The sequence below is a fragment of the Zootoca vivipara genome, chromosome 7, assembly GCF_963506605.1.
Source record: "Zootoca vivipara chromosome 7, rZooViv1.1, whole genome shotgun sequence".
Classification (NCBI taxonomy): domain Eukaryota; kingdom Metazoa; phylum Chordata; class Lepidosauria; order Squamata; family Lacertidae; genus Zootoca; species Zootoca vivipara.
Genome location: NC_083282.1, coordinates 76,745,808 through 76,760,337, shown reverse-complemented (window position 1 = coordinate 76,760,337; position 14,530 = coordinate 76,745,808). Strand labels below are relative to the sequence as shown.

General features: G+C 43.5%; 1 protein-coding gene across 1 annotated transcript in view; it reads left to right on the top strand.

Moving 5' to 3' along the window:
* PREX1 (phosphatidylinositol-3,4,5-trisphosphate dependent Rac exchange factor 1) overlaps positions 1 to 14,530 on the top strand; it is a 240,368-nt gene that overhangs the window by 126,596 nt on the left and 99,242 nt on the right. Inside the window, exon 6 of the mRNA XM_035122595.2 lies at positions 12,652 to 12,813. Coding sequence (XP_034978486.2) covers positions 12,652 to 12,813 — 162 coding nt within the window. The remainder of the gene's footprint in view (positions 1 to 12,651; positions 12,814 to 14,530) is intronic.

The window sequence follows — 14,530 nt, the reverse complement described above, 5'->3', positions numbered from 1 at the left end:
TGATTTGTAAGTTGAATACATGGTTCTGACCTGTGTTTGTGGAAAGTTAACATGCTTGCAAGTTTGGGTGGAAGAAGACTAGTCTGTTGTGATGTGCTTGTATAATGCTTGCTTGGAAGACCAAAGGTGACCTTTGACCATCCAGAAACTGCTGGACTACCATTCCTATCATTCTTGACCATTGGCGATGAGGACAGGGGCTGATGGGAGTTGGCGTTCATCAACATCTGGCGAGCCACAGCTTCATTATCACTGGAACAGACAATGGATCTTACTGAGTGATCTTAACTTACTTTTTAAAATTTCACATGTATTATACTCTGGGACAGATATGATCAGTGGTGAGGTACAGCTTCTCTCAGCATGATCACACAGGAGCCTTATTTCTGTGATTCTTCCCTTTTTCCTTTATCCATGCCCAGGGCCAAATCATAATGAAGGTTATCTGCATGAGGGAGGGAGGGACTGCTGCTCCTCTTCCTTGCTTCTGAAGAACTGCCTGCAGCTGAGTCTATGAGCTGTAGTTTGATAATTGGCCAATTGCGGAATCATCATTTGTGCAAAGCAGCAGAGCACTTGAACTCAGCTTCTAATCTGATTGCAAATAAAAGTGCCCTTAAGGGTAATTTGAGTTGGTCAGCTGACACAACTGGGCAATTTCCCCCCATGTAACTTCTTGTGCTCGAATCAGGACTCACTTGGTTCATTGATGTTTACTTCTGAATTGGATTTTTTTTTTTAGGGACAGACATTCAAAGTACAGTTCCCCTATGTATGGTTAATTATTATTATTTTTTAAAAGAGGTCTGTAAGGCCCCTGCAAGAACACAGAAAATGTAATAAATAGGCAACAGTGACTACACATAAGAATGAATATGATTGCTTACCTGGCTTCTGGCATAGAAGGGAGAGGTTGCTATTGTTTGTTTTTGTATTTCTTGTTATGTTCAGTTTCCATGTCACCTCATACAATATGTGTATCATTGAAATCCAAATCAGATTATTAAAATTAAGTGGACAATTAGTATAGATAGTAGGAATGCGGGAGAAATTCAATTCATTTCAAATTTAAAAGTGAATATGTCAAATTCACAGTTTCCAGAGGTGCACAGGTGTACAGAATAGATGTACAGAAACACAACTTTCCTTCAAATTTTGCACTTATCCAAATTTTGTGATGCGGTTCTCCAACCAAATAATGTTTATAAAAAGGAGGTGCCTTATATAAGGAATATTTGTTTGCAAAAATGTGTCCATGGGTCAAAACTGCATACAAAAATGTGTTTATTAGGAGAAATCTGCAGTAAGATTCTGATGACAAGTTAGTACCTGGATAGCAGACGGTGCAGGCACACAGGGCACCTATGGTCACAGTGATTTTTATTTAAATTACAGCTGTTATTTCTAAATATGAGTATGTATAACTTACATGCACTTTCTTAAAAAAAATAAATGCACAAGAACCCACCTTAAGAAGAAATGAGCTCCCTTTGACAGCCGTTAGAGCAGTGTTCACTGTCAGGTGCATAACCAGTGAAAAGCTTATGAGCTAGCAATATTGCATCAGTTTGTATTATCTCAAGTAGACTGGTCCTGCATGCAGAGGCAGATTTATGGGAGTGGCGTGGAGCCTGGGGGGGGGGGTGCGGACAAAATTTTGGCATTGCACGGGGTGCCACTGAAATTTGAGACTCCAAGGTCCGCCACTGGTGGGTGGGGATAAGACCCACAAGAGATGTGTGCAAAATTGCCTTTTTGGATGTCGACCTGGACTTGTATGAATCTATGTTTCTTAATGTTAATGAGTAGCAATACTTGAGTCGGGATTTTAAGTCTAGGAGTCAGGCTGTGACAAATTTAGCTTTTCTTAAAATGCCGCGTCAGCTTTCACATCAAGTATGAAATAACCCTGTTCTGTGTATTTACATTGGCTCAATGTTAGTGAGGAAGTTGAAGCCTGTCAGTCCCGTGGGTTTGCATTGGGATTATGTGTGACACTTGGAGGACTTCTTAAACCTCTAGGATGGGCCAACAGGCCAGAGGAAATAGGGATTTGATAAATGTGGTTTGTATACATTCCTCTCCAAGGGCCTCTATAATGTTTATGCTTCCTTATATATCCACATTGGGTTGGGTTGCATAGTTGGCTTTCTGTTGCGTTTATGGGAGTGTCGAAACTCAAAGTTGAACAAACGGGGGAAAAGGAGATTCTTAGTGCTGACCAGAGATGGGGGCCTGATTAGGTTGCAGAATTCTGAGGTAGGGAGAATGAACCGGAGGATGGGGGGGGAGGGACAGAACACGGTGGGGGGAGGTGGGAGGAAAAAAACACATAGTCTAGGGGAAAACAGACACATCCTCCCCCTTTCCTGGGAAACAAGGACCCTGAGTCAGACACAGCAATGCATCATGGATCGTCACAGGGTGGGGGCAGCCACAGGGATAACCCACAGCAATGCGTGGGAGGGTCAACTAGTATATAAATAAAAAATTGTCCAAAGAATTGTTTGTTCTTGGTATGAGCTTTCGTGCATGCACATGAAAACACATACCAAGAACAAAGTTAGTTGGTCTCTAAGATGCTACTGGACAAGAGAACCAGAGTTTTCCAAACCTGGATCCAGCTTTAGGCTAGATGCCCTTCAGGACTTAATCTGAGCAAAGGCTCAGCCTTAGAACTTATTTTCCATGCTTAGGATTCAGGGTTTTTGTTTGAGAATAAGAATGAGTGCTCCTGAGCACAAGCGGAGTACTGTTGAGTTATCATATCCAGCTTTCTCAAGGGTTTCAGGGTCAGATGACCTAAATTTACTAACGCCTGGTTTGCATTCAGTGCTAAGCCATACCATGGCAAAGCATGGACTAGCATGAGCATCAGAGAATGAAAGTCATAGCTGCTTTGCTCCAGATAAACCACAAACTGTGGGGAAGGACCCTAGCTCAATGGTAGATCATCTACATTGCCTGCACCCAGTCCCAGTCCCTGGCATCTCCAAGCAGGGTTGGGACTGCCCTCTGTCTCAAACACTGAAAATCCCTTGCCAGTCAGTGTAGATGATATTGAGCTAGATGGAGCAATAGTCTTAACTCCATATTGCTATGTAGCCAAGATTTCAGTAGTTTGCTGGCATAAGTGTTAATCCAGCCCTGGTTCCTTCTACACTGTGTTAATGCACAGTGGAAATTGAAGCCCAAGCACCAAAATAACTCTTTCCCTTTAGAAAGGGCAACTTCCATGAGCTCAGGTGGCTGGTGGTTGTAGTGGTGCAGAGATCATGTGTTAATCATATCCTTAGGGTGGGAATTAAATGCATTTACCTCTGTTCTCTTGCCCCCTAACATTATCAGCATATGTAGGTCACAGCAGCACACCCTCAGAGTCACCTGATTGATGGCTTTGTGGTGTGGGGATTATGGATGCTTGCTGTGATTCTCTCCCCCCCCCCCACCCCGCATCCAGGATTTTGCAGGTATCTGGCCACAGTTCAAGCGGTATTATTTTGGTTTCCATGCCCTGCAGCAATATGAGCCACTTGAAAGCCACATTTGATAATTATAGGCTGCATCCTTGGTTGGGAGATTCCTGTGCTTCTGAGAAAGGATAACCTGGAGGCAGGAGCTGAGCTGCCAGACTCCAGATCCACTTGAAAGGTAATGCAAAACAGCATGGTGCTTGCAAGCCTTAATGATGGTAGGTGTCAGAAATTTGAAATGGAAAGCAGTGCCTATAAGAAGTGTGATGGAAATCTGACAAAGTGCCCTTTCTTCCCCCTTCGGGATTGTTAAAAGAGGATAGTGCTAATTAGCTGGAGGTTAAGGTGCTAAAATATTTCCCAACTCAAGATTTATGGTGAAGTCTGTGTGTGAGCTCACAGCCCTATAGGAAAATTAAAACCTGCCTCTTTTTCATTCTTAAAAATCAGTTTTAAGCCTAAAATAATACTGGCTTATTGTTGAAGATAGCTTAACTGGGAGAGCAATATTTTTTGCATGGAGAAACTGACAGGTTTCATTCCTGCCTTCTTCATGGATGAAAGCTGATGATGGGAAAGACCTATGCTTGCAGGCCAATCTACAGAATATATTGTCCTTTCTTCCTTCAAGTGTGCTTAAATTGGCTGCATTTACTTTGAAGCAATTATGGGAGCCTAATTTGAAACTTGTTGCCTCCCATTTTAGGAGGCATGGACTGTGGTGGTACAGGAGAAGCAGGGCTTCTACTGTGTCATCACATCTGAGAAGCATAATGTGACCTCTTCAGGCTAGAGACATGCTGGCATTCTAGGCTCCTTTGGGTGCAGGAACTGGTTTTGGGCCAGTTTAGGAATGTCAACATCAGCACCATTTTCCAGCTGGCTTTCGACAAGTCGGTGGCATTTCAGTGCCATGCAGGGCAAAGCTGGATGAACCTGTCCAACTTGCAAAGCTCCCCGGGACATAGCTGTTCCTATGGCAAATCATTAGGGCAGGGGTCGCTAATTTAAGCAGTCTCTATGAGGCAGAGCCTGGTGATTCAGCCTGAAAATGGGGAGAAATCGTTTTCACATGATTCCAGCCGAAGCCATCATCTGGTATATCATAAGGAAACATTACCAATTAGGAGCTCACAACAACATGTACTGTACCAGTATTGTTGAAATAGTAAATGAAGCAATGCAAAAGATAAATATAAAAAGGTTATCCAAAGCATGGGAAGAAACACAAATCATATTCATTGCTCTCTGTTTATGAACATCTGAAGTTGCCTTATCTGGAGTCTTGACCATTTGTTCACCTAGCCCAGTCATGTCTTTGCTTGACAGGGGCTCTCTAATAGCACCTCTCACCTGTGCTACTTGATACCCTTTTAACTGCAGAGGCCATGGAGTGAACCTCAGACTTTGTGTATGCAAAGCATGTGTTTTATCACTGAATTACAGGCTCCTATCTAGGATTTGTTTGGCTATGCCCTGCTTGGATTGATTTCCAGAATCTGCATTCTGCAGCCGGACTCATTAAATTTGCTGTTAAAATACCCCACTGCACTCATGAGGATGACAAGAAACGGGATTGATTGGTGCAATCTCTCGCCTGCTATTAGTCCTAGGTTTTCCATAAATCTGTTCTGCAAGAACAAACTGTGTTTCATTATGCAGAGTAAAAAAGTCAAGAGTTAACATTCTGTTGTATAAAATATCTCACAGGCTTTCCTCGAAGGGAGTGTTCCGAAAATTCAAGAGGTGGAGCAAGGGAATATTTTTATGTGGGTTGTTGTAATCTTCATCAGCAAAAGTATGTGCTGTGCTCCCTGTTTTAAGTATACAAACAAAGATGTTTAATCTGGTGTGGAGGATAATGAAGTGGGCGGTGGCAGGGCGGTGAGATGAAAACAAGACCAGTTTCTGTATAACAACATCCTTTCTTCGAGGAAACGCTAGAGCTGGGTTTGGTTTCAAGATGTTGTTTTGTAAAGATGCGCTGTTCTTTCCGTCCTCTGTATTCTGCTGTGTGCTCATTTCTGTTCTCCTGCCATGAACAAGAAAAGGCCTCTTTGCACTTCAAATCTGCTGTCAAGAATGTCACCTGAGCATTGCTCTGTTCTTGAGATGGTGCAGGTCAAGTTTGGACCTTGGTACATTTCAACCTATGTCCGTGTGTGCATACTTCAGTTGCATCTTAAACCCTCGGGCTAGCACCTTGTTGCTCTGGGCTTAATTCTCCATACTGGGCTTAATGTTTACACACCCACTCCTGCCCACTCGCCTGCTTTCTCATCTTGCCTTTCCCTCCTATCTCATAACCACACACCAGTTTTGCTAGGCCATCATGTCCATACCATTTTCCTTGCTCATTTCATATAATGCTGACCTTGGCCTGACTATAAAATTGGACGTTTGCAGGACTGAAATTGATTTGGGTAGAATCCATCTGAAATATGCATGCATACCTATAATTTCTTAGACTGTCTGCATCAAATGATGCAGATACTTGTTTGCAGTACCTCCTCTCTCAAGTATGTAGTTCTGTGCACCCTTAGTCTCTGAGCAATGAGAGGGTTTGGACTCTTAAGCAGTCTTTTTACTGGCACAACCCAGTTTGCAGGTATAAAAATCCCAGGATATCAAAGCCCCTTTAATCTACTCCAGGCTCACTGTTCTCCTTCCAAAGAGGTCCTGTTCACCTTCCAGTGCTGTTGTTTTAAAAACAGGTCCTGTAAGACACAGTTGAACATATTACAGTGGTACCTTGGTTCTCAAACAATCTGTTCTGGAAGTCTGTTCCAAAACCAAAGCGTTTCAAAACCAAGGTACGCTTTCCCATAGAAAGCAATGCAAAACAGATTAGTTTTTTTTCTTACCTGCACTGATGATAGTCATTGTTTGGATGGAGGGCTTTTATCCATTTCTGCAGATCTATCAGTAGCTGAACTGGGTTCCACACAGTCACAAAATAAATTAACTAAAAATGCCTCAAAAACAAAAATCCAAAATAAATAGCAAAAACAAAAGCGCCAAACTTAATCCATTCCAGAAGTCCGTTTGACTTCCAAAATGTTCGAAAACCATAGTGCATCTTCTGATTGGTGCAGGCGCCCTGGAAACAAAAGCTGACAGCCGCATTGGATGTTCGGCTTCCAAAAAATGTTCGAAAACCCGAACACTTACTTCAGGGTTTTCGGTGTTTTGGAACCAAGGTGTTTGAGAACCAAGGTACCACTGTACAAGATTGAATTGCCCATGATTAAAAGTACATACTCACAGCACAACCGTGTTTAACAGCCCTAACAGAAATCTGTATCCCTGTTCAAACCTCCTCGAGTCAAAACTAAAGTTCAATAGCACCCCTTAGGCTTCTTCTTCCCTGGTTCTCACAGACACTTTAAAATTCTCAACTCAAAGCCATTCCAACCTTCACCCTCGGAAAACCTAAACATTTGTGTTGCAGTGAATCTTAAAACATTCCTAATCCTACTTCAGAAAGGTAAAGGGTGAAGGGACCCCGACCATTAGGTCCAGTCGCGAACGACTCTAGGGTTGCGGTGCACATCTCGCTTTATTGGCCGAGGGAGCTGGTGTACAGCTTCCGGGTCATGTGGCCAGCATGACTAAGCCACTTCTGGCGAACCAGAGCAGTGCACGGAAACGCCATTTACCTTTCTACCGGAGTGGCACTTTGACGTGCTTTTGAACTGCTAGGTTGGCAGGAGCTGGGACCGAGCAATGGGAGTTCACCCTGTTGCGGGGATTTGAACCGCCGACCTTCTGATCGGCAAGCCCTAGGCCAGGGGTCCCCAAACTATGGCCCCCGGGCCGGATGCGGCCCAATCGGCCTCCCAATCCGGCCCGCGACGACCCCCGCCGCCCGCTGCCGCCGCCCGCTCTTACGGCGCGCAGCACGGCGACGATCAGAAAAATCGGCAAAAAATCGCCGAAAATCCATTTTGCGCATGCGTATGGGCCTCTCCCGACCCAGAAGAGGTCATTTCCGATGCACTTCCGGGTCGGGGGAGGCCCATACGCATGCGCACAAGCGATTTTCGGCGATTTTTTCCCTGCCCGTGTGCGTGTGCGCACGCGCACGGGCGCGCACTCCCCCGCCCTCCGGCCCGCTGCGCGCGCACTCCCCTGCCCTCCGGCCCGCCGCGCAGTCGGCGCGGCGGGCACCGGCCCACTGCGCGGTAAGTCTGGGGACCCCTGCCCTAGGCTCTATGGTTTAGACCACAGCACCACCCACGTCCCTTTCAGAAAGCTATTAGGGCACCTCTTAAAAAAATAGCAAAACAGTCTCGCCTTTAGCAATACAGAGAAAACAAAAGCAATTAAAAAAGCAATGTAGAAATAATTCCTAGAAACCAATAAACATTTCTTAGTCTTATCATCCCTAGTGGGCAAAGAAAACAAATAATAAAACCAAAAACAGTGATACAGAAAGCAATATATTAATCTCGAACCAGATCCAGAGATTAAGCCTTTGTAATGTACTTGGGTGTTATTCTTTTTGGTCATCTGGGCCTCCAGATTCAGGCTTCAGTTCTGCAGCAATCCCTGTGAATGTACAGAAAACTTCAGTGTGCCTCTCCAAAGACAATGAGCGAAGCTTCCGGTCATTCTGTTGCTCTGTGTTCCTTCCCTGGAACTGAGTTCTGGGCTAGTCCTCTGTACCCCCTGACTCAAACTGCAAATCAGAGTTGCTGAACCATTCATGCTGGCAGCAAGAAATGTCCATCTGTGCTTCAAATGGCAATTCTGGATCACAACTAGGATTGTCTTGATGGTCTTGCCCTCATTTGATATGCTGCAATGAATGAATGAATGATCCTATACTATTACTATGCTATGCTATACTATGTTATACTATGCTATGCTATGCTATGCTATACTATACTATACTATACTATACTATACTATACTATACTATACTATACTATACTATACTATACTATACTATACTATACTATACACTGAAATGCTTAAATGTTTCAATTGTCCTCTCCTACCATACCTGTGTGGTGCGTCACACCTTTTGATAAACACTACTTGAAATGTATGATTGAGCAGTAAGGCAAACTTTGCAAGATTTTAGCTGCTGGGTGAAATTTCCCCCTGAAATGGTTATCATAGAAACTAGCTGTTGGGGTTGCAGCTTCTAGGAGCCTGCAGGTTTCACTTTGTAAAAATTACATTGATAAAAGAGGTCACTTTTGTTTTCACTGAAGAAGCAGAGAGCATTCCTAACATTTAATCAAAACTAATGCAGTCCTTGGTTTGTATTTTGTTGTTGTTTATTTCTTTCCATTATCAGAAATATAATGTGCTTATAGGAGGAGGGGAAGGGTGTTAGGTTTTTAATTTTCCTGTTTTAAGCATTAAGAGGAAGAATATAATTAGAGGCTCAATAGACAGTGGTTGCTGGGTTATTGCTTTTCATCACTTTGCTCACTTCTGGATTGAACATCGGGTTTCTCAAGTGAGGTAGAAAGCCCCAGTGCAGGATGCATGTTGACTTAGGCCAAACAAAATATGTCATCTATGCTATTAAGGTAGCAGGATAGTCACATGCCAAGTGTGACACATCTGTACTGTTGATGGATTGTGATACCTTTTCCATGCCCTGGCAGTCGTAGCTTGGCTTCACCTTGCATGGCCTCGCGATCTGTTGCTCGTTTTCTTTTTTAAAGTGCTAGCAAAATTTAGCTGCATTTTAAAAGCTGGGGGTGGGGAGCTTTATCTGACTCCGGGCAGATTTTGTCAGCTCTTTCCCAGAACCTAAAAAAAAATATGGTTCAGGCAGTTTTGCATGCCTATTCCAGGTCGTTGTTTTTCAACCTGCAAAGGTTTAATAATAATCATGTGATATATGTTCAAGAAGAGTTTCTCCTGATCTGGACAAGGAGAGCTCATTGCAAGCAACTTGCTTTGATGGTATCTGGGAGGCAACTGAAACCTTGAGAGCCTCAAGCACCCATGTTGGGTGGTCCAGTAGCCACTTACTGAAATACCACAGTTGTGTGTATATGTGTCTTTCCTGCAGAGTCTACACCCCTAAAGATACCTACAATACATGAAGGTTGGGGAGCCTGTGGCTCTCCAGATATTTTGGGATTCCAGCTCCCGTCAGCCCCAGCCAGCATGTGGTTAGTGGCCACTGATTATGGGAATTGTTGAGGGCTGCAGGTTCCCCACCTCTGAAATAAACCTTCACGCCCATCACAAAGACATGCATTTTGCTAGCGATAAGTGAAAGAGCAACACTAAAGATCTGCTTGACAAAGGTCTGTTATAGAAGCTTTAATTTAACCTGGGTGAGAATCAGAGTAGCAAAATGAAACAAGCAAAACCTGTACATGCAGTCATCACCATGCGTTTTTTTAAAAAATCATTATTAAATTTTTATTGAGGATTTTCTTGGTTTACAAAGGTAATGCAGTGTCTCATAATTATTCCGTTGTTACACATCAATCTTGCTTGTTGAGTCATTAGGAAGAAGAGGGGGGAAGAGGGGGCGGGATGGGGGAGTGGGTGGGGGTGGGGTGTCTATGTTTCTGTTTTCCTTGATATATGTAGGGGTTCGGAGTCAGCGTTGTTTACGCGGGTTCTCTGTTGTTCGTTTGTGTTCCTTCGTTGGTGAGAGAGGTCGGGGGTTGGCGTAGGGTGTGATTATTCATTTGTGGATGGCTGTGGTGGTCTTTGGTTTCTTGTGTGAGTGGGGTGGGTGGGTGCTTTTGATTAGTTTAACCATATTGATTTGTATGCTGACGGTGGGTTTGTGTCATTGTCTTGTTGGGCTGTGTAAGTGATGAAGGGGAACCATATTGGGGTGAAGGTGTCTTCTTCTGTTTGTCCCCGTGTCATTTTCAGCTTACTGGTTAGTTTTTCTAATAGGGCTGTTTCCCATACTGCTTGATACCATTGGTCCAGGTTTACTCCTGACAGGTCTTTCCAGTGTCTAGTTATGATGTTTCTGTTTGCTGACAGTAGGTGGGTTATGAGTTCTTTGTATTCTGCGCGGGCGTTACCATGCGTTTTGTTGACAGAATTAGCCGTTTCTTGGGACAGGGGTTGATAACCTTGACTCAGAAAGAATGTAGGTTCCTTTTCTCTCTCTCCTTCTTTTATTTACTTTATGCTCGGAAAATACACCAGCCTGGTTACAGAACTGGTGCTGCATTTCCAGTTGCATTGAAACTCACTCCATTTAAGCTCCCTCTCTGGAAACGTGGAAGGAGGCAGCTGTGCAGCGGTTTTGCCATTGGGTCACAGAGCTAAAAGCTATCAGAGCTAAATATAAGAAGCAAATGGGAGTACTGGAAGAATGTGAAACATTCCAGACAGGCTAAAAATGTCACATTTTAAACACCCTATTATGTACCAGGAGGAAACGAACAAGTTTAGTAAGGCTTTATTGAAAGGATCTTTTATCCAAATGGGGTTGGCTGTAAAATGTTATTGGTCTGAAAAAGATGATTAATTTTAAGTAGACATGGGCTACACTCTTTGCCAAACCCAGGCCATTGTTGATTACCATCTGTTTCCAGAGTCTTTCCAGAGTTGCTTTTCATAGGAAACCTAACCTAGTTTCTCTGCTCTGGTCTGAACCACACAAATTGTAGTCTTATTCTGGTGTTTGGAACCATTGGGAACATGCAGGACTAGCCACCAACACTGCCACATGTGCCAGACTTGTGGTCCAGCCAGTACATGATTGATGTCAATAGTTTGACGACACCTCTCTAGCCATATATACCTGCAGCTTAGGAGAACACTTCATACCCTAATAAACTGAACCATAGTCTATGAAAACTAATACATAGTGAATGCATTGGCCGTCAAGCTGATGCAAGACTATTGTTTTTGAGAGTTGAGTTTGGATGAATGGTGGGAAATAAGACTAGGGTGCAGGAACCTGATGTGTTCACTGGCAGGCCCTAAAGCAGAGTGTCCTATTCTCCCTGGGCTTCTGAGAAAACAGTGGACCCACCAGCAACAACTCGAATGGTGCAGCAACAAAAGCAGTACCCAAGGCTGATCCAAGGGCAGAGTCTAAGCCAGCAGAGGCACAACAAAGGGTCATGCAAGAGGCGCAATCAGAGCAGCTGATGGTCACCCTTGGTCAGCTTTGGCACAGGCAGGACTTCCACTACCAAGCAGGGCAGAGAGCTGGTACATAGACATTGTTCTTGCAGCTCTCCCAGCCCAGCCCTGGGGTTTTTGATCTAGAGCTGCTGGAATCGTGGCCAAACCTCTGCAGACTCCTGTCAGCTCCCTTTTCTATAGAGGTCTCCTTGAAAAGAAGGTCTTACTCCTAAGGAGAGCTTTCATATAGTTGGACACTTCTCCTGATTGGTTGGGTTTCCATCTGGCATTTAAAGGTGCCATCTTTCCCTCAGGCGTGGGACCCATTCAGCCTTAATGTCAGAGGCTGAGCTCACTCCAGGACCCTCATCACAGGATCCTGGCTCGTTTCCCCCAGATGGAGCCCGACCTAGGGCTTGATGTAAGGCCTCCTGGTCCTCCTCTGTTGAGGACTCCCCTGGCTAAGACATGACACAGTGCTGGCCCTCCAGTTGTTGCTGGTGGTCATGCTGCCTGGGGATGAAGGGAGAGTCCAACATCTGAGAGGCCACAGGTTCCCCATCCCTGCTCTAAAGGTATCACTTCCAGGATTATAAGCATTTCAGCACTCCAAGAAGAGACATTGGAGGGTCTTCTTATCTTGCAGTGCTTTGACATCATTTGAGCCTAATAGCACAGTCGGTAAAGCATGAGTCTCATAATCTAAGGTTTGTGGGTTCGAGCCCCACTTTGGGCAAAAGATTCCTGCATTGCAGTGGGTTGGGCTAGATGACCCTCTTAGTCCCTTCCAGCTCTACAGTCCTGATTCCACAATTCTAATACCTTCCTTTGAAAGCATCAGTGGGGAATCTGTGGTCCTCTAGGAATTGCTGGATTGCAGCTCCCATCATCCCTGACTATGGGCCAGGCTGTCTGGGGCTGATGGGAGATGGAGTCCCAACAGCAAATGCAGGGCTATAGATTTCCCATCCCTGAATGTGTAAACAACTTTGCTTTAGCACATTCCTTGATGTTGCGTTTCCCATCTCCATAATATCACCTGAGGCTATCTTGTGCCGTTGGAAGTTGATTTCTTTCTCCCCCTCTTCTTTCCTTCTAGGAGCTCGCCAAGAGGACACCCAGTAAACATGCTGATTATCAGGCAGTGCAGAACGCATTACAGGCAATGAAAGCAGTGTGCACCAATATCAATGAGACCAAGAGGCAGATGGAGAAGCTGGAAGCCCTTGAGCAGCTGCAGTCTCACATTGAAGGATGGGAGGTACGATGGCTGGAGGAACAATGAGCCTGCAATCTTTTACATCAGGGATGGCCAAACTTGGCCCTCCAGCTGTTTTGGGACTACAACTCCCATCATCCCTAGCTAACAGGACCAGTGGTCAGGGATGATGGTAATTGTAGTCCCAAAACAGCTGGAGGGCTTTACATGCTTGTGTGCGTGAGTAAATACCATTGAACACTATGGGACTTTCATCCAAGTGCACATGCATAGTTTGGGCTGCGTGACATTGTGGCAGGTTTTTGCAAATAGTGCATTCTGTTTTTTGAAATGCCACGTATGGATTTCCCCCTCATTGGTCTTAAGTGATGTATGGTAAGATTAAATGGTTGTAAAAATTACACTAGAAAGTTTTTAAGGAGAGCTGTTTTCTTAGTGTTTTTTTTCTTCTAAAAGCACAGCATTCCATACAAATTATGACAGGCAACATTGCACTAAAATGTACTATTCATAAGATACTAATAAAAGTAGAAAATGAAGATTATTCATCAAATGGAAAATATTAATTCTATCTGAGTATGTATTTCAGAACCATTCTAGGTAAAAAAAAAAAGGTAAAACCATCATATCAACCATTATATAATATAATGATATAACCATTATATCAATGATATAACCATTATATCAGAACCATTATATCAAGCACCAAAGAGGACAAACCAAATCCCTGTAGAAAACTATACACTATCTCTAAAATGAATTCTAAAGTTAAATTTAATAATCTTAAAATGATCTTTATTTTACATAAACATTCATTTATTTTTGGAATATATATATGTTGTGTGTGTGTGTGTGTGTGTGTGTGTGTTTTGCTAAAATCAACTACATTCAAATGCAGGGGAACTTTTTCATGTGGTCGACAGAATCACCTAGGGTTCAGCATTAGAAGAGATAAAGAGCAGGCACTTAGATGATTCTTTGTACGGAAAGAGGATGAAATTGGGGTGCATGTTATTGGCCTGGGGTTCTGTTTGCATAAGGCAACCTCTGCCAAACTGGTGCCTTCCAGGTGTTTTGGACAACAACTCCCATCAGCCCCAGCTAGCACATGGTGAAAGCTCCTATAAGTAAGTGCACTGATGGGATGATAAAGGAAAATAAAGACCTTTCCAATTTGCAAAAGAATGTTCCCTGCCTGATTGCCTAGAGATGCTTCACCACAGGAGACCAAATGATTGGCTATTTATAAGCTCGACAAAGAGGGAAATTTAGCACAGATGCCTCTTGTGATAGAAGCTAGTAATCAGGGGTGCAGCCTTTAATTGAAATTCAATTAAAAGCCTTCTTTATAAGCTGGAAAATGCATCCCTAATTAAACAGACACGATTTTAAAAAGTGTTGCATTGTTTTTAGAAGCATTGGTAAATGCCAGCTTAGAAGTGGCATTCTCCTCTTCTTTCGAGGGGGAAATTTCTCTAGTTCAAGGATGGACAACCAGATGTTGTTGGATAACAGCTCCTACCATTCCTAACTACTTGTCTGGGGCTGTTGAGAATAAGTCCAACAACACCTCGAGGGTCACATATTTTTTCTTCTCTGCTCTCGTTCTAAGACAGAGCCTGCCACAATCGATGCATGTAACATCTAAAAACAAATATTCCCCCCCTTCAAAGTGATTACTTTAACTATATACACATTTACGCATATTTAATATGATTAATGAAAATGTATTTGATCAGTATTTCTTTGATCAGTCCAG